The sequence below is a fragment of the Diabrotica undecimpunctata genome, chromosome 7 (genome assembly GCF_040954645.1).
Source record: "Diabrotica undecimpunctata isolate CICGRU chromosome 7, icDiaUnde3, whole genome shotgun sequence".
In the NCBI taxonomy this organism is placed as follows: Eukaryota; Metazoa; Arthropoda; class Insecta; order Coleoptera; family Chrysomelidae; genus Diabrotica; species Diabrotica undecimpunctata.
The window spans coordinates 58,634,524-58,654,103 of NC_092809.1; the positions used below are offsets into that span (position 1 = coordinate 58,634,524).

Sequence of the window (19,580 nt, forward strand, 5' to 3'; positions counted from 1 at the left end):
TAGTTTTAATCTTTCTCCCATTTCATTTCTCTTCCCTGTACCAAAATCACGAATGAATTAATCCTTTTTCCCTTTACCAATTTTCTCATTCAAGTCACCCATAATAATAGTTATATTTTCGTTTTTAATTTGTTTAAGTGAATTTCTCAACAACTCATCGAATTGCTCTACCTCTTCATCCACCTCTGGTTTATCGCTAGTTGGGGCATACACTTGTAAAACATTTAATTTGACTGGAGTAGTATTCAGTTGGATTAATATTGATCTTTCAGAAACAGGTATAACATTTGTAATATGTTGACGTAATTGAGGAAATACGATTACTCCAACCCCATGCATATGTTGACAGTCATAATTTTCTAAGTGGTATACCATATGGTTGTCATCAATACAAGCACCATTATTTGGCCACCTCATTTCGTTTATGCTCATTATACCTAATCCAAGTCTGTTCATTTCTTGAATAGTATTATGAAGTTTTCCAGCCTGATACATTGTCTTCACATTCCAGGTACATATTTTGATAATCTACTCTGAAGTTTTTACACTTTTCCAGTTCTATCACAGGGGTTTATCTGGGTTACGACCTGGGAGGCCCTGTGATCTAGAGGTGGATCACCTCCCCTACCGAATCTTGGCTTTCGTATTCCATGATTAGTTGCTGTTTCCACTTTAATTGTGTTTACCATGATAGCTTTACTAGAGATGTCATCAGGGACCTTTAATGCAGTGGTTTCTGGTGGCATTCTGCATTTTGATGCCGTTGACTACTTTCTTGTTTCTTCTGCCTTCGAGACCAATTTCTCATTTTCAGGACAACAGAGTGCCTTGGGCAGTAAATCGTGGATTGCTTATCCCGGCAAACACTCGGACGTCAGAGCCTCGTTGGTTATCTAGCAGGATGCACCAGATGTCCATGATCTAGATCATCATATGAGCAGGTGAGGTTGAAATTTGAATATTAGAGACTATATGTTGCGCATCACTGTCCCATTACACCCCATTGACAGACTCATATTACATTTACATATTAAAAATCTATTTAATTGTATATTATGTAGGTAAAATAAAGCTTGAAGAAGTGAAATAAATGAAACAACTTAAAGCAATTAGGACAAATTAATAGTGATAGATAAGTAATTACCATCTACCAGTGATGTGACTTACTACCTTTATTAAAGGGTTTATAATTGACATTCTGTTGAATATTCAAATATGGCATCTGTCTTGCATATGCTTGATATGCAAGACAGATGCGATAGAAGATAAGACTTCTTTTAAGTGTAATGGATGTAAGAGGGCATTACATACTAGTTGCGGCAATGTAACAGCTACAGAAGTAAGATGTCTTCAATTGCCAGTAGATACTAGGAAACTAAAATATTTCTGTGCGGATTGTGGCTAAGGTTTACTGTTAGTACCAATTATTTTGAAGTCTATGGTTGAAGATTTAAAGATTGAAGTAGAGAAACTTAAATGTGCCAATGAAAAAACCTTACACGTAAAGGATAATAAGATTTGTGATCTAAGGAAAACTATTGATGAACTGAAATGCAACTCCAATGCGTCAGGTTTGCCATTTGCAGAAATGTTTATAGAAATAAATGAGAGAATTGTAAAATCCTAACAATATTATGTTGTTCAATGTTCCCGAATACAATTATTTGAATATTGAAGATAGGATAAAACAAGACAGAGCCAAAGTTGAGGAAATTATAAAGCAAATAGGAAAAGATGGGAGCAATGGATGATTTAGTAAAAGTTATTCGAGTAGGGAAGAAGACAGGTACTAAGTCTCGTCCTCTTAGAGTTATTTTCCAATAATAGTGTTGTTAAGGAGATTTTAAGGAATAAAAAAAGACTACAGAAATCAACAATCAAAATAAATAGTAATCAAACACATACAAAAAGAGATATGTTCAGTTCAGCTTGAAAAGAATTAAAAGACAAACAATGTAAAGGTAAAAAAGACATTGCTATAAAATACACAAATAGCGTACCAAAAATTGAATAATTCAAGAGAGAAGGAAAAAACTAATTTCATCCCCATAACAAGTTTATTGTCAGAACATCGAAGGACTTCGTAAAAAATTCAAGATCTTATTAGTTTTATTTTATGTTATGATTACGACATATTTATATTTGTTGAAAGTTGGTAACACGGGAATATTTTAGATTGTGAAATTAAAATACCTTCGTATAGAACTTTTAGATGTGATAGTGATACTAGTTATAAGTCAAGAGTAGGAGGCATTTAAATTGTTGTTAAAGACTACATTCAGAGAACTATGCTGAAACCTTTGTACAAATGCATTGAACAACTTTTTCTTTTATGTTCATTTGGTGAAGAAAATTTAATAATTGGAGGGGTATACATATTCCCCCAAAATAGAATGAATATATGAACAACACTGTTTATCAGTCGAAGATGTATCTCAAAGGTATAATCATCATTAGACATATGTATTCGGAGACTTCAATCTTCCTGAAGCTTCATGGAATAACAATGTCTTGGTGAATTGTCCTCAATGTTTACATGCATTGTACTTAGTTGAGTTTTATGGTTTCATGAATTTTTCCAAATGATTAATATTCCAAATAAAAGGAATGTATTTTTAGACTTAATATTTACAAATGTTTGTAATTTGCAAGTAGCAAAAGCTTCAGATCTAATTTTTAAAAATAAAGTTCATTTGTTTAGCAAATTCTCATCTGACAACAGACGCACGTGTTGATATTCGCTGTCTCATTCGTCAAGAGGCTATTAAATATAATTTATTGCCTTAAGCCACACAGATTCTCATGTTACAGATCCAAACTTGCCAGCATGTTTAAATTCAAGTTGTATCGTGTTGATTTTTAAGTTAATATATTGTGTTATATTTATGTTATAGTTATTGTTAAGTTATTTATTGGTCGTGTTATATTTTAGAGTATAGTTTAATTGTGATTTAATGATTAAATTTCAAGAAATTCTTACACTAATAGTTTCAAAAGTAAATATTTTTAAAAATCATATGATACACATCAGTACAACTCTGTTTGGCTTTCACGTGCTTCTGTTGGCAATTGGGAACATGTAAAATGAATGTGGTTTAGTTATTATTATTATCACATAAGTTACATTTACAATATTTTTATGTGAACATCAAGGTGAGTCATAAGAATATACTGAATTTTATCATGATTTTGTAAACACAGATTATAAAGGTCTCAATAACTATCTTTCAATGATACCTTGGGAAGACGATTTAAATTTGTCAAATGTGATGATGCTTTAACAGAATTTACAATATACTTAATCTGTGATTATTATTGTTTGTACCAGTGAATAGATTTAGAACTTCTAGTTATCCAAAATGGTTTAATGCCATGTTATGTACGTTATTTAGTTGTATAGAAAAAATTGCTAATAAAAATTATTTGGCTTCCTGAAATCAAGAGGATTATGTGATTTTCTCCGAACTTAAAAGATTGTGTAAAGATTTATCAAATCAGCTTTTACTTTTAGCAGCTTGTAAATAGTAAGGAGCATCAAATAATTTACCAGACAGTATGTATTATGTTAATATTACAACAACAAATGAACAACATATTGCAAAACTGTTTTAGTCATTTTTTGTAACAGTTTATTCACCACAATCAAATATTAATAACTTGGAAGTAAAGGAAAACAGCAATCTTTTATACTTAATTCTTCAATATCAGTGAAAGATATTTTTAACAACATTTTATCCTTACCTAATAGTAGTTAAGCAGTGGTCCAGATGGTATTCCTGATTATTTTCTAAAGAACTGTATTTATTCACTATGGAAGCATGCTTATATCTGCCCAATTTTTAAATTAGGTAATAAACGAGTCATAACAAAATATCGAAGCGTGTGTAAACAATCCTCTATACCAAAACTTTTCGATAGACTACTACACGATCAATTAAAATTTTATTGTAAAGAGTGCCTAATACACAATCAACAAGGATTTTCTCAGAATAAATCAACGGTAACAAATTGACCATTCTTTGAACAAAAGATATTAAACGCGTTGGAGAATATAAGTCAGATGGATACTATTTATATTGACTTCTCCAAGGCATTTAACAGAGTATATCATAACGTCCTATTAGAAAAATTAAATGTCTTTGACTTCAGTCATCAATCCTTAGCAATAATGGTTTAGTAGCTTTTTAAGAGACCGCACACAACAAGTGATGTTAGATTGTTTTAATTTAGATATAATTCATGTGACATGAGGAGTACCCCAAAGAGCTCACTATTCACCGTTATTATTTAATATGTGTGTAAACGATATATCAGAATGTCTTAGAAATTGCGGTATCCTAATGTTTGCAGATGATTTGAAATTATTTAAATCCGTAGATTCAAATGATAATATAAATTTAATTCAAAAAGATTTATACCGATTGAGTATTTGGTGTAAGAATAATATTTTGCGTTTAAATGTTGCTAACTGCTGCTATATAAGTTTTTATAGAGGTATTAAAAAATATAATACCTACTTCTTATACAATTAATGATAATGAATTGTCTTATGTTAAAACAATAAAATACTTAGGAATCACATTTGATGAACAGTTGCGTTTTGCACAACATAAGGTAACAGTAAATTCCTTAAAATCTTTAGGCTTTATCATTCGCAACTGTCCGAGACTATCTGATTGGGCTTTAAAAACAGTTTATTATGATTTGGTCGTATCTAAAGTGGAATACGCATGTATTGTATCGTCTCCACAAAACCAAGTTCATTCTACTACATTAAAGAGATTGCAGAACAAATTTTTAAGGTATTGTTCACATAAATTAAACATACACATTATTAATAATATTATTACATAGATAGTTTAAAAAACTCAACATGAATTTATTAAAAACCCGACGAGATAACTCTGATAAACCAGTATTTGTGTTTAATTAATAAATGGTTTAATCTGTTTTTCAGAACTTCTCCAATCTATTAGTTTATATGTTCCTCCAGAAGTCTGAGACATGTTGATCTGTTTAATATATACCTTTTCACCATACAAATTATGGTATGCATTCGCCCATTTAACGAACACTGAAAATTATAAATAGAAAGAATTTAGAAATATTTGGTGTCTACTTGGCTTCATTTAAAAATCGGATAAAAATAGCTTGACGAATTGTACATATTTTTTTGTTTATTTTAATTAATTTTGTTTCATATATATGTAATATCTTGTTTTATTTATAATTAAGATTTTAATTAGGTACACTTAGTATGTAAGCAATTACAGAGATTGATTTTTACACTGTATGTTAACATAGGGGAAGGTGGTACACAGTGAGACGCGGTACAGAGTAAGACAACCAATTAAAAATTCAAAAGTTTTCTTCCATTTGCTTCGCCATTCTACTTAAGGAGGGCTATTACATCACATATGTCACTACTATTGTTATTTTTACAATATGGCGTATAGTCTAAATGTGTTTAACTAAAACGTGTTTTTGGTAGTATAAAGTTACATTTAAACAAATATTCAGAGGAATATTTTGTTGAAACTATAAGCAGTTATTGAGTAAGCAGCTGAATATTGGCGCATCACGTGTTATGAACAAGGTACGTTGTTGTGTATAACTTGTACTTTTTCAGAATGGTAAATTTCAAAATAACGTCCAACAGTACACAGTGAGACAAGCATTACTGGTACATAGTGGGACTGTTTCACTGTGTACCACAAATGAATATTAATACAATTACCTGAATATAATGATACCGTTTTTGTTGCAGATGCCTAGAAAACTGAATGTTCCACGCAAAATTGACAAGACGTCTGCCGAATAGATGTCCAAAGCTGTTATTGTATTGTATTATACGTATTATATGTTAATGTTTTGTGTTATATGTTCATTAAGACAAGCCGCACAACAATTTTGATGCCAACTCTCAAACCCTTCAGAGATATGTGCAGAAGAAAATAAATAATCCTGAAAATTTACCCATTCTGCAACCGAATTGTTCGGTGAACAAAATTTTTACAGATGAACAGGAAGATATTCTGTGTAACTACATTAAAACTTGCAGTAATATGGCGTACGGCCTAACCATCGTAGCTGTAAGACGCATCGCATTTGATGTAGCTAAAGTAAACAAATCGAAGGTACCAAAATCATGGATAGAACGTAGAATGGCCGATATCGACTGGCTTCGTACATTTATGAAAAGAAAAAAGTTGAGCATACGACAACCTGAGGCATGTAGCTTGGCACGCTCAACTTCTTTTAAGCGACACAACGTTCGGATGTTTTTTGATAATCTTCAAAACATCCTAAAGAAATATCCTATTTTAATTGAGAGTTCACGTGTTTTTAATCTTGATGAGACTAGCACAAAAACGGTCCACGACCCCAAAAAAGTTGTGATTGAAAAAGGCATTAAACAAGCAAATAGCTGCATTAGTGGTGAACATGGTGTACTAGTTACCATCTGTTGTATAATATCCGTCCTTGGCACATACTGTCCACCAGTGATGGTGTTTCCACGTAAATTCTTTAATAATGGAGCACCTCGTGATACATTGGGACTAGCTAACCCTTCAGGCTGGATGACAGCAGAACTTTTTTTACAAGTATTAGAACATTTTAGCAAATACAGCAGCAGTTTCAAAGAAAATCCGTCGCTGCTAATATTTGATAACCACGAGAGCCACGTCACAGTGAAAGTAATCATGAATGCTCGAAAAGCAGGTGTCCATATTTTGACGTTGCCCCCACATTGTAGCAACAAATTACAGCCCTTAGATGTGGCTGTCTTTGGGCCTTTCAAGGCATATTATACTGGTGAATGTTAGGCTTGGCTACTGAATCATCCAGGAGCGCCTATCATAATATACAATATTGCTAAGTTGGTTGGTACAGCACACGATAAAGCTCTTGTACCTTAAAATATTCGGCCAGGCTTTGAAAAAACAGGGATATGTCCCTCCTCTTTAAGCGAGAGCGACTTTCTTGGATCGGCAGTGACAGATTGTTCTATGGAAATTGTAGAAGAGGAGTCCTTCAATAACGTCCTTCCAGGATCATCGGCTGTAAACTCTGTTCCTCTAGGCCCAAGTCCTGAAACACCATCTAGAACTACCAAAGAAAATAAAAATTTCATTTCACCAGAGATGTTGCAAGGATACCCTAAGGCAAGACAAGAAAAGTTGATAGGAAGCCGAGAGAGAAGAAGAATTGGTTTCTTCGACAATGAAACAGACAGTTACACGTGTTGTGGATATTGAGAGTTCTTCAGATGAAAGTGAACCAGTTTTTAATTTGGGAGATAGTGTTGATAACGATGATTCTTGGATAGGAACAGTGGATGACTATATAGTAGAGGGACTCACCCTCTACTATGGATATAGTAGAAGGTGACTATGTTTTAGTGAGATTTAAGGAAAAGTCCAAAAATATATTTTACGCCCAAAACCAACAAAATAGGTGCCTCGTGTTTCGTATTTCCCATTGTTCCTGATATTGCTTTCGTGGGGAAAGAAGACGTCATATTTTTTCTTCCAAATCCAACTCCATTTCGCAATAACAAGAGGCATCATGACAGCATCTTACAATAAATTTGAAATAAATTTTGGTCATCTAGACGTTCGCTAATTAGCCTTTATTTCAGATATCAGCTCTTATGTTTTCTTGGGAAATATATAAGTATTTTACGAAGTTATATTGACTATTTTTTTTTATTTTTATTATCGAACTATGGAATATGTCATGTGTCTCACTGTGTACTAGTAGCATGTCTCAATGTGTACCAGTGGTGGTACACATTGAGACATCTGCAAGGTTTGTTTTTAAAGTTACATAACTTTGTTGAATTAAAACTACAGGCCTTTATATTTGTGGAAGTGATACATCAAAAACTAAAAATCATTATGACTGAAGCTGTAAGTTCTTATCGATGATTAAAAAAAATATATCGCCAATAATTCATTTTTTGTCTCACCGTGTACCACCTTCCCCTATATTTTTTTATAATGAGGGTAATGCCGTATATTAATAAATAAATAAATATTATGTAGGTAAAATAAAATTTGGATATCTTACTTGTAATAATAAAAATTTTTATAGTGTTTTAAATTAGATTTTTTTAATTGCACGGAATGTTTTAAAATTATATTCAACGATACCGGTACTGTATATTTAATTAAAAAAATGATTTGCATGTATTTATTAACAAATAAGCTACATGCAACTCGGCGCTACATCGTAATTACACATGCAAGAGATTATTTTTATCAAATATTACATCGAAAATTCCAAGAAAAAATATTAGAAGCGGCAACGCTTCCCGCAAACTAGCAGACAGGTTGATATTTCAAAGTGACCTGCGCTATGTCCAGAGCCTACTGTGTATTATGGGTAGCATAACAATTGACAGTGGTGCGCGACAGGCCCTAGATTCGACGTTCCGTTCTGTCTGTGCATTTTTACTCCAAAGATCGAATAGTAGAATTTAGAAACTTCACGAGTGATTATGGCAGTTCCGCTCGCTTGTACGCGATTCAGCGATAATTATGACCTTAAGGAAGAACTAGGAAAGTAAGTACAACATATTTCATTTATATACGTCGATTTTTTGAGTGATTTCGAGCGCAAATGGACGGAGCTCTCGTTCATGAAAAACCGATCGGGAAGCTAATACACCAAAATAAACTAGCTTTCACCAGCGACGATTGTGTGCGTTTTAACCTCGTAAAGATATTACGATACTTTAATCAAAGCGGTTTCGTTGAAAAATTGTTGTCGGCTTGAATATCTGCATTGCCATTGAGAAAATCAATATTCCGGAGGCTCAGCCCTGTGCAGTATGACAGGTGGTTGTCTCTACGATACAAAAAATTAGGTTACTAGTAGAAATTACGCCAAAATATTACGATTTCATACAAAACTTTTTGGATATGAAATATATAAGGGAATTATGTTAAAACCGGCGCCTAGCGGGTATTGATCTGTCACTTTTAGCTCGGATTTGTTGTGTAATATACCCTTACAAAGGGCTCATTTTACTTCATTAAAATAATTCAACTGTATCTGTTTTATGTTTTGCTGGTGTGTTTTTAAATCACCTTTCAAATTTACATATTATATATAAGATTTACTCAGTTCATAACGCGCAAATGTTGCGTCTTTCCTATTTTCAAATTGTTTTTGTTTCTGCCCATCCACATTAATTATGAATAAAATTTGTAAATTAAAATACGTCAAACGAACATTTTAATAAATTATTAATATATCACATTTAGCGCGTTTAGAGATAGTCGAACGACTATTTGGTAATTGGAAATATTTTAAAAACTAACCTGTTATTTTAGTAATAAAATACCGTTCTATTAAAAAGTAATAGTATGAATTGCGTTTACCAATTAGGTACATATTAAACCTGCGGTTTTCGATATTATTCTTAAATCTGCGGTTTTAGTTTTTTAGTTTTATTGCTTTAATTAAGTATATAAACGTCATTTTTGTCCCGTATCAGTCTTTACCACTTACATTGATGAATGTTATGTTAACCTACTTTTACTATAAAAAATAATTTTCTATACAGGGCTACATTTCGTATCTTCTGATCATAACTCACCATCTCATAAACTCTGGTCAACGTCTCTGGTCGGAAAACGCGAATCGGGTATTGTGTGAAATACGTCAAATAAAAAACTTCTCTCAAGAACCCCTAGATTTTAAGCTTACTCGGCCAGAATAACACTTAACAGAGATAATCAAGTTATTATGATGTGGGTTTGTTTGTTTTCACATCATACGTTTTGTTAGTGTCTGGCGAAATGTTTGAATTTCACATCACACTGTTTTAAGCGACTATCATATAATTGAAAATTAAAATGATGTTCCGCACGAAGCAGATTATTTAAATGATAAATAAAAATCAAAATCCCAAAAATGATGTTTTTCTACGAAACTTATTGAAGAAATCACGCATAATCATGCAAAAGGGCGACATAGACATACGATATGAAAATATCAACATCTAAGACCAAATCTCCAGTATTGAAAGCTAACCTAAAAGATGAATACATATTGGAGTAAAAATATAGAGCTATGGAATATAGGTGTATGGAAACAAGCAATTGACGCGGCTTTTATTTCAGAATGTCTGAGCAAAGTCATATGGAGGAATAAGGATATCAGATTAGATGAGGAAGTACGCATGTATAAATCATGTAGAAGACCAACAATAATATACGTTAATGAAATTAGATCCAATACAACAGAAATAAAAATAATACTAAGGATATCAGAAATAAGTACCTTGAGATAAATAGCTGGGAAAACACTACAAGACAGAATATCAAAATAAGAAATCATTTTAACATCCAGGATGTTATACGATGATAATCTGACACTATCCAGAATAGCTTGGAATTTAAAACCAACAGAAACCAGATGGAAAACAAGAAGAAAGGCGTTAAGTACCGGGAGAGATGATACGAATATAGGGGAAGGTGGGGGAATATCGACTACTTAAGACAAAACTGTTATAGACTGTTTGCTATAGATTTTACGAATTTGAAACTTATAATATGGACATTTAGTTCATTCAGTTAACCAATTACTGCTTCAAAAATATTATAAAATAATTAAAAATATTTTAAAAATACATATCTTTGAAACTCAAAAAATTCGGGTAACACCTATCAATCGGGTAATATCGACAATGGAGATGGGTAATATCGATCAAGTATGAGAAATATCGATCACAGATGGACAAGTTCAGTTGTTAAGTTTACTTCGGTTTAAGTATAAAATACATATTTCTTTAGTTACATTTACAGTTTGACCAAATATAAAGAGTAGCAGTATCCGCTTCCGTGCAGTCTGCATGAGCCCAGAGACCACAGAGACGACATCTCCACCATAATTCATTTGATCCAAACTCCGAACATACATAGTTCGCTTTCTCGTGTTTGGTGTGCTTGGTGTTTGGTGTGCTTTCACGCCATAAGTCTTCTTGACTAATTTTTCTGTTTTTATCTTAGTAGCTCCAATTGTTCGTTTAACTTTCTCAACCTCATTCTTGATTTGCTTCTTTTGTTCCTTATTTTCTAATTGTTCTTTTATTGGTGTTGATGTTAAAATGGTCGAGTGTTGAGTTCGCCTGTTTCTAGTTTTTGTATAACTACTGACTGGTAGTGCCGCAAGAGGGCATAGTTCACTGAAAGATATACGAGATAAGCTTTCATTTTTTAGCTGCACAGATTTATCCCTATCGTCGCTCAGATCAATGTCTGAAACTTTCTCTAATTCTGATTGAGATAAAGAATCTTCTGATGACGGTGCTGCTTTTGGTATCAGTTTTTTATTTTGGACTCCACTGGACCCTAGTAGTTCATCTAGGGGAACTGGTGTTGGCGATGGTGTTTGATGTGTATCGGGCAGAGAAGACACATTATCTTGATATTGTTCAACTACTGGTATATTAATTATTAATTCTTCTTTACAAAAAACATCGGGATTGAAGGGAAAGATCCCTGTGATTCGAAAACCATTTACAGCCTTCTCAACAGACGTAGCCCTATTAAAGGCATTTTTAACAAGTTCCGCAACGTCTGTTGTATTCATTTTCTCATATTTTTTTGTTTTATATACTTGTCACATTCTTGGTAGTAAGCTGTCTTGAATGGAGAAAAAACGTGATATCTAGAGGCTGGAGACGGTGGAAGGTATGCGGTGGCAGTGAAAGGAGATATATTCCGGTGTCTCGACAAAAATTGTAGGAAGCCAGACTTGATATGCGTTGTGTGGTTATCTAGCACTAAAAAAACTGGTTGGTCTTTAGAAGCATTAATATGCCGCTGAAAATGTTTCAAACATTCCAAGAAAAGTTGTTCCGTTATCCACCCTGGTTTGGAATATCTGTATATTGCCCCAATAGGACCATTTTTGTCCAAACCTTCTTTCAATCGATTTCTTTTATAAATAAACATAGGTGGAATATATTGACCTGAGGCACTGAAAGCACATACTAGCGTAATGGTTTGTCCTCGTTCACCACTGGTAATTGCTTGTTTCTGGCCTTTGGCAGCAACAATTTTACAGGGAATATGAACATTACTGATACCCGTCTCATCAACATTAAAAATTTGATGACATTCAAATTTGTAAGGATCACATAGAGTTGCCAAGTTTTTGTAAAATATATTTAGTTCTTCACGATTAAAAACAGTTATTGTACTTAAAATTGTTGCTTCTGGTTTACACAAACTGAGTTCTGGATGGCGGTGCATAAATTATTAAAACCAGTCTTTTACATAAATTTTCGTTGCAATTTTAAATGGATGTTTAATTTTGTTTTGCTCTGCATATTCAAAAACCATTTGACGTTTGGTACGGGACGTAAGGCCAAAAAACGTCTTTAACAGTTTTAAAATTCTAGATACAAATTCGGATTCCTCTTCCTTGGTAAATACAGCTTTTCGTCCTAGTGTAATTCTTTTGGCCTCGAAACGACCTCTTAATCGGTGTTGCAATGTTCCATAAGGGATGTTGTATAACTTGGATGCTCCTCTTATCGACGGTATTTTGTCAGCTATATCGCTGAGGACTCTTTCTATCGCCTCCTCGTCCCATAAGGACCATGTTGTTTTTCGGTGATATGTTCGTGGCATCTGAAATAAATAACATCAACTGAAACCTATCACAATTATTAGGGTAAAATCGAATACGTTGGGGTAAAATCACCACTATGGTCGATTTTTTCCGAAAGTGTGCTCATTGTTGACATGAACTTTTTTAGAAAACACTTAACCTAAAATTATATGATTTTGTGATATCTGTATTCTAGAAACATGTTTTCATGCATTGTGAATACTAAAATGCTGACTTCAGCTAATAAAGGAGCCCTTACCTTAAAATACGATTGTAGAATCTTATAAAAATCTTCCACAAAACACAAATTTACTAGACATTAAATGTCTATGACATATGAAAAACAATTAAATAGATAGTGCACCACACTGTTTGCGCATTCGTTTTGCTCTGCGATGTCGATTAGATGAAATTTGAGAGTGATCGATATTACCCTGCGGTCGATATTCCCCTAACATACCACTTTATATGTCATTATAGATTTTTTAAAAGCAATTGATGCGGTGATTTACCAAGAAAACTGGCGAAGTGGGCAGAATACTTTGAGGAACTGCTAAGCCCAGAGGAAAATACCAATGAAATACGATCACAAACCAGACCGGAGGAAAACAACAATAAGGCCGAAATAAACGAACCATCAGATCAGGAGATAGAGGAAATAATAAAGCAGCTAAAGAATAACGAGAGTTTATGAGAACACGGTTTCACAGCAGAAATATTCAACCAAGCTAGACAGTTATTACTCAAACGACTAAACAACCTAATATAATTACTATTTTAATGGGAATAAGCCACAATTAAACTTTAAAATAAGTTTATTGACGTTTCAATATTCTGACGGATATTCTCAACTTAAAGTTGATTTCATGTAATCGAATGAACTTACAATAAAGTCGTCCCAGGAATGTAACTCAGCAATATTGGCAATATCATTTTAAAGTCGTCTACTTTAAAATGTATAATATATGTTTGAATTGTTAATATAAATGAGTCAGATAAAATTAAATTATTAGAAGAATTTTTCACCAAGTAACAAAAAACAAAATTTGTTTAATTTATTAATGTTTGTATTTTGAGAATGATTTCCGAAGTGAAAATTGAAACGCCAATAAACTTATTTTAAACTGTAATTGTGGTTTATTCCCATTAAAATAGTAATTACTTAAAGATGCTTCAAGAAAATAGCTTCAGGACAATATAAACAACCTAATACAACGAATTTGGAATAATGAGAAATTACCACTATGCTGGAAAAGTGCATCCATATCCCCGATCCACAAAAAAGAAGATAAAAGTCTATGTCACAATTATAGAGGAAGTGCTCTATTGAAAGCAACTGAGTTGAATTGCTAGGTAACACGTCTTGATAGACACTTCGTTTAAAGGCCTAGCAACCCCAGTGTTGGAGTTCTACGTTGCCGTGAAATAAATTCCGTCTATAACTTAAACATCCTGGATTATTATCAGCAAAAACGCACCTTAAAATTAATTTAACTATATTTAAAGGATTTTTACCCATGTATTTAGTGTCTTCAAACATGTAAACCTAGAAAAGCACTGATGATGAAATAGTCATTCCGATAACGTTCTGTGATGTAGCTCGATAGGGTTTTTTTTATTATTATACCTTTTATAAAGGATTTTTTAAATAAAAATTTTGTGGTTTAACTACAGAAAATTCATTTTCCTTGTTGTTTATAGTATACATATTTTTCAAAATTTTCAATTAAAAATTTTTGCCTTCTATCATTAAATCGTTCTACATCTACTGACGTTATAGGGCAATAATTAAGGGAGTAAACTAATTTGACACGTCGTATGATCTTCAGAAAAGTTGCTTTCAAAAATACGTACAAATTTCCTCAAACAATCAGCTCTCATTTTTTTCTAATACATTTTCTAATTTTAATCCCTGTGTTTCAAGTAATTTTTTGACAATGAACAGAAAAAAATGTTACTTAACAAGATTAACCGAACCACTTAATTGTAAATTCCTTTGTTCTTATGACTTTATTAGATCTGGTAAAAAACGACAATTAATTTTTATGAACATCAGTTCTTTACGTTACTTAAAAAGTTCTTAACTTTTAATTACACTCTGTGGGTCATTTTTAATATCTTACACAACATATTTTCTTCTTCTTCTTCTTCTTCTTCTTCCTCTTAATAAGCAATTCTGCTTGTTCATTGGCGGACTATGGAAGGTTGTCACTCCATCTTTTGCGCGGTCGTCCGATACTTCTTCTGCCAATTTGTGACTTATCTCTTGTTATTTTGACGACACGGGTCTCCTCCATTCTGCTTATGTGGTTGTTTAATTCTTTTTTACTATTTTGTCCCCATTCATTTATACACTGTACGTTATATTTTCTTCTAATGTCTTCACTTTTCTTTCGATCTGTCAGCATATTTCCGTAATTCTTCTCAGTACTCTCATCTTTGCCGTTTCCAGTAGCCATTGCGTTGTGGCTGTACCGTGTCTTATTTCTGAGGCATATGTCATTATTGGACACTGGCTTTATAAGTTCTTGACTTCATTTCAGTGTTAATGTGTCTGTTTCGCCATAAAGTGTTATTAAGGCATCCTGCCAGTCTATTTGCTTTTTGTACTTGATCTCTCACTTCTTTGTCTAGGTCTCCATAGCTAGACAGTGTAATTCCCATGTATTTTATTTCCATTACTTGTTCAATACTGATGCTACCAATTTCTATTTTACATCTGGTTGGTCCTTTGTTGACTACTATTGTTTAAGTTTTCTTAGATGAGATTGTCATATTACATTCTTTTGCTCTTATGTTAAATCTGTGGACCAGTCTTTGCAGACCATCTTCATCTTTGGCTATCAATATGACGTCGTCTGCGTAACAGAGTATTTTTATTTCTCGGTTTTCCATTCTGTATCCTCTTCCTTTCTTAACGCTTTTGATGGTTTTTAATAATGATTAAAATTATAATCAATCATCTTTTATGGCATCAAAATGATTTGCTAGACAACTGCTGCTTTAATCCACATTTCCCATCTTGTAATTACGGGATCTAGAGGCAAGCTTATACCTGACAATTTTTCTTTATAGATTTGCTCACGTAAAGGTGCTTTCAAAAATACTTTTTAACGTTCGAAATTAATTTATTTAGAAGACAAGTGACGTGTACCATATTTTTCTCACTTTTTTTCTTTTTCACTCTTTTTTTTTTCAAAAAGAAAGCAGAGTGTTTGCTCAATGAAACGGCTTACAATCATATTATTGGTTTTCTCCTGTTGTTTTGCAGCTATTAAATAAGGTTTTTCTGGATCATCCTCTTTTTAGGCACCGATTATAAGATGCGCCATATATCGACCACATGCATCTATACTTTCATCGACAATTACGTAAAAGTTGTTATCGCTTAAAGAATCTTTAATTTCCTTATAATTATTCCGTCATACAATGCATTTACGTTGCTCTTGCTTCGTGTTACCTCGTTAGAAATATTCAAGTTACAATATTTTGCAAAAATTGCCTACAATGTGTTTTTTGCAATTTTTTTAACGGAATATTTGCTGCTAACCGAGCTTTACACAGGTCTTCATTGAACAAACATTTTTATTTTTTGATTCATCTGATCTTGAACATTTTGAAGAGATGTATGAATCGACTGCTGAACGGGTCCTAAAGCTTTTTTTTTAGCTTCAACTTATAAGCCGCAGTTTTTAAATGTCGGTCGACTTGAAACTTCTTCTCGCAAAAAATCTGTAGAAGAAAAAAATGTTCAAGCACCAAAAAGAAATAAATTTTGATACGAGGAGCTAAAGAACAAAATCGGAATTGTCCATAATTTTATGAATTTTTGTATTTTGATGCTTCTCTCTATGCCCGTCTTTATATAAGTAAAAGCGAATTGGTCCAATAAAAATACTCTTTCCTGAAAAATTTCTTTGGTGGGAAACGATGTTTTTGTTTGTCAGTTCCTCATTTAAGAAATGATGAACTGATGAACGTGAAAATACATGTAACTTATAATTTTCTAACAAACCTTGCAAAATACTTTGCCTTCACTTACCTTTAACTCGGGACACACTTTATTCAAGCACTTTTTTGAATGGTATAGTCCATTTCCATCATATTTATAGCACATTATGTATGCAAATCCCTAAACTGAATTTTTCCTGAACGGAAAACAATATTAAATTGAGTATGACCACCAGGTATAAAGGTTGAAGCAGAATAGAATACAATAGTTTTGAGAGTTACTAATCCCTAAATAAAGTTGCCATTGTCGGAGTGATGGAGATTAACAGGTACTAATGAATTTGCAAGAAATGTAAGATGTTTATTTTATTGGTTATATATAAAATAATTTGTGGCCGTAACAGGGGCCGATTTGTAAAAAAATGAATATTATTTTAATCAAATTCCATTTCAGATTCACTGCTTTCTTCAGAATCTAAGAAATCTTCAACTCCAATGTTAATAATTACCGGTTCCAGCATCGCATCAGTCATATTATCCAAATTCCACATTTTATTTTCTTCCTTGTGAGCATGACTAACAGCATTTTTCCAATTTTCTGGAGTTACTTTTGATAAGAAATGAATGATTGTTGTAAGTCTTCTAATTTAAAAGTTTTGTTGTTGCGTCCGACTTCACCCTTTACTTAAGACCATAATATATTTTCTATCGGATTCAGATCACAGTGGTATGGGGGTAAACGTAAAATAATTACATCGCGGTTTAATGCCATTTCATCAATTATATATTTTTATAAGCTGCTTTATGTTGCCTTACAATAGGTAATAATTCCTTTTTTGTCGAATTCTCCTTGTACTCAATTGCGTGTTTATCCAACCATTCGATTATCTCTCCTTTTTTCCATGCCGTTGTTGGCAATTTTTCTGCTAGTCTTTTCTTCTATTCTTTTGCCAACGAAATTCCATCTCTCTCAATAGTCCCCATAATTTCTTGTTGCTTATGATTGGTAACTCTGCTTTTTCTCTAATTAATGTTTGGATTTTGTCCAATGTTGGAAATTTTTTGTTAAAAAAAAAAATGAGTGGACGCTGAGTCTTATCATGTTTTTATGTATTTCTTCAATTTCCAAGGGTTTATTCCCTCCACTCTTCTTGGGAGATGAAACAGTTCCTCCTTTTCTTTCTTTAAGGAATCTATAAATTGTTGCTTCTCCAACCCCTGTCATATTTGAATACATGTTAACGATTTCACGAACATTACTTAAAGGGCGTTGATGTACAAATGCATCGTGTACATTTAATATTATATTTTTCTCTCTTAGACTGAAGGCACCTTTAAAACTACACTTAACCGGGATAAAACCTGTTGTCGACGTCATTTTTAAATGCAAATAACAAAATATCGACACCAAAAACGTAGGTAGGTAAGACATGAACAATGTACATCTACAAACTAAATGGAAGATGCAAACAATTTCTAATTTATATTATTGGAATAAGCTGTAATGTGGCATAAAAACTACTTACACTATCATTAGTGAAGCCTTATCAGTAATTCCAGGTAATCGTTCAAAGAAGGTATTCTTTTTGTGTCAGGCGATAACTTGTATAGAAAACAATAATCACCTTTAAATTACTGTTTACATTAATTTATTTCGTGAAACATCGAATTCTCTCGTTAATGACCCGTGTATAATTAACAATAATCGTGTGGCATATGTACCGACGTTTTCTACGCACAAAAAAGGTATAGTGAGATTGGTGGACACTTATTTTACAGAAGATTTTTAAAAAGATAATGAATTGTTGACGGCATCTTAAAATATTAATTTTTTTATTTATTTCAAAACAAGTATAGGGTGACGCCTATGGTTTTTTGACCTGTTGAGGATTTGCATACATAATGTGCTATCCATATGGTGGAAAAGAACTATAGACATGTTTACATTTAATACATACTAAACACTTTAAAAACAATAAACACGATACAACGTTTACTTTAAACAAATGATTGGCGGAAGCTGACAAAATAATTAGACCCTTAAAAGCAGGTAGGTACCTACGACTTGCTATGCTAATAAAATAACATTTTTCTTGAAGACTCCATAATTATTAAATTCAGGTAGTAATGGGAAATTCCAGATAGATAATGAGCTCGTTCATACCCAAGTTATAAAATTCTAACTAAGAGAGGAAACTTTTATATAATTTATTTTTAAAGGATGCAAAATACATCGTTTTTAGCTTAAATATGCGATAATTACTATTTAAATGGGAATAAGCCACAATTAAAATACGTTTATTGACGTTTCAATTTCCACTTCGGAAATCGTTCTCAAAATACAAACATTAGTAAATTAAACAAATTTTGTTTTTTTGTTACTTAGTCAAAAATTCTTCTAATAATTTAATTTTATCTTAATCATCTATATTGGCAATTGAGACATATATTATACATTTTAAAGTAGACGACTGTAAAATAATATTGCCAATATTGTTGAGTTGCGTTCCTGGGACGATTTTACTTATAAGATAGTTCATTCGATTACATGAAATCAACTTTAACTTGAGAATATAGTCAATTCAAATATTGTCCTAAAAGAAACGGATGGTAAAAAGAGAAAAATCAAAGAAGCGGCTCTAATTATGCTAAATGAGACCAATTGTGTCGCGAATTCCTCGGCAGAATATAGTAGGATCTGGTTACCCATATTGAAAGAGGAAGTTATTAAGAGGAAAATACCAGTATTGGTAAGTCAGTAACATATAGAGGATACATAATTTATGTTTTTTAAATAACAAACATATAAAATCAGAATTTGGTGTTTATTGAAGGTAAATTAAATGCACGACCAAATACTTACCATGTCGGGATAGTATTATGAGGTTTTTTTCCTGGTTTTTCCCTCATAATTTATTATGGAATCACTAACAGGAGAATTTTACTGTCATCATGGCATGTGTTTGTCTTTTGAAAGACGAATTACATGCTATGATCTT

At 32.5% G+C, this 19,580-nt stretch overlaps 2 protein-coding genes across 6 annotated transcripts in view; both read left to right on the forward strand.

The window, feature by feature from the left end:
• The first annotated feature begins 6,065 nt into the window (after positions 1–6,065).
• On the forward strand, positions 6,066–6,827 carry LOC140446396 (uncharacterized). Its single transcript, XM_072538943.1, has one exon. It carries the CDS (start codon positions 6,066–6,068, stop codon positions 6,825–6,827), a length of 762 nt encoding a protein of 253 aa, XP_072395044.1.
• A 1,556-nt stretch (positions 6,828–8,383) lies between these two features.
• CaMKII (Calcium/calmodulin-dependent protein kinase II) overlaps positions 8,384–19,580 on the forward strand; it is a 699,413-nt gene continuing 688,216 nt past the window's right edge. For all 5 annotated transcript variants that reach the window (XM_072537374.1, XM_072537369.1, XM_072537372.1 and 2 more), the window contains exon 1: positions 8,384–8,568. In XM_072537374.1, coding sequence (XP_072393475.1) covers positions 8,504–8,568 — 65 coding nt within the window. In that variant the 5' untranslated portion in view covers positions 8,384–8,503. The remainder of the gene's footprint in view (positions 8,569–19,580) is intronic.

Excerpts from the sequence above, each read along its gene's own strand:
- LOC140446396 (XM_072538943.1), top strand. The coding sequence starts at position 6,066 with ATGGCGTACGGCCTAACCATCGTAGCTGTAAGACGCATCGCATTTGAT.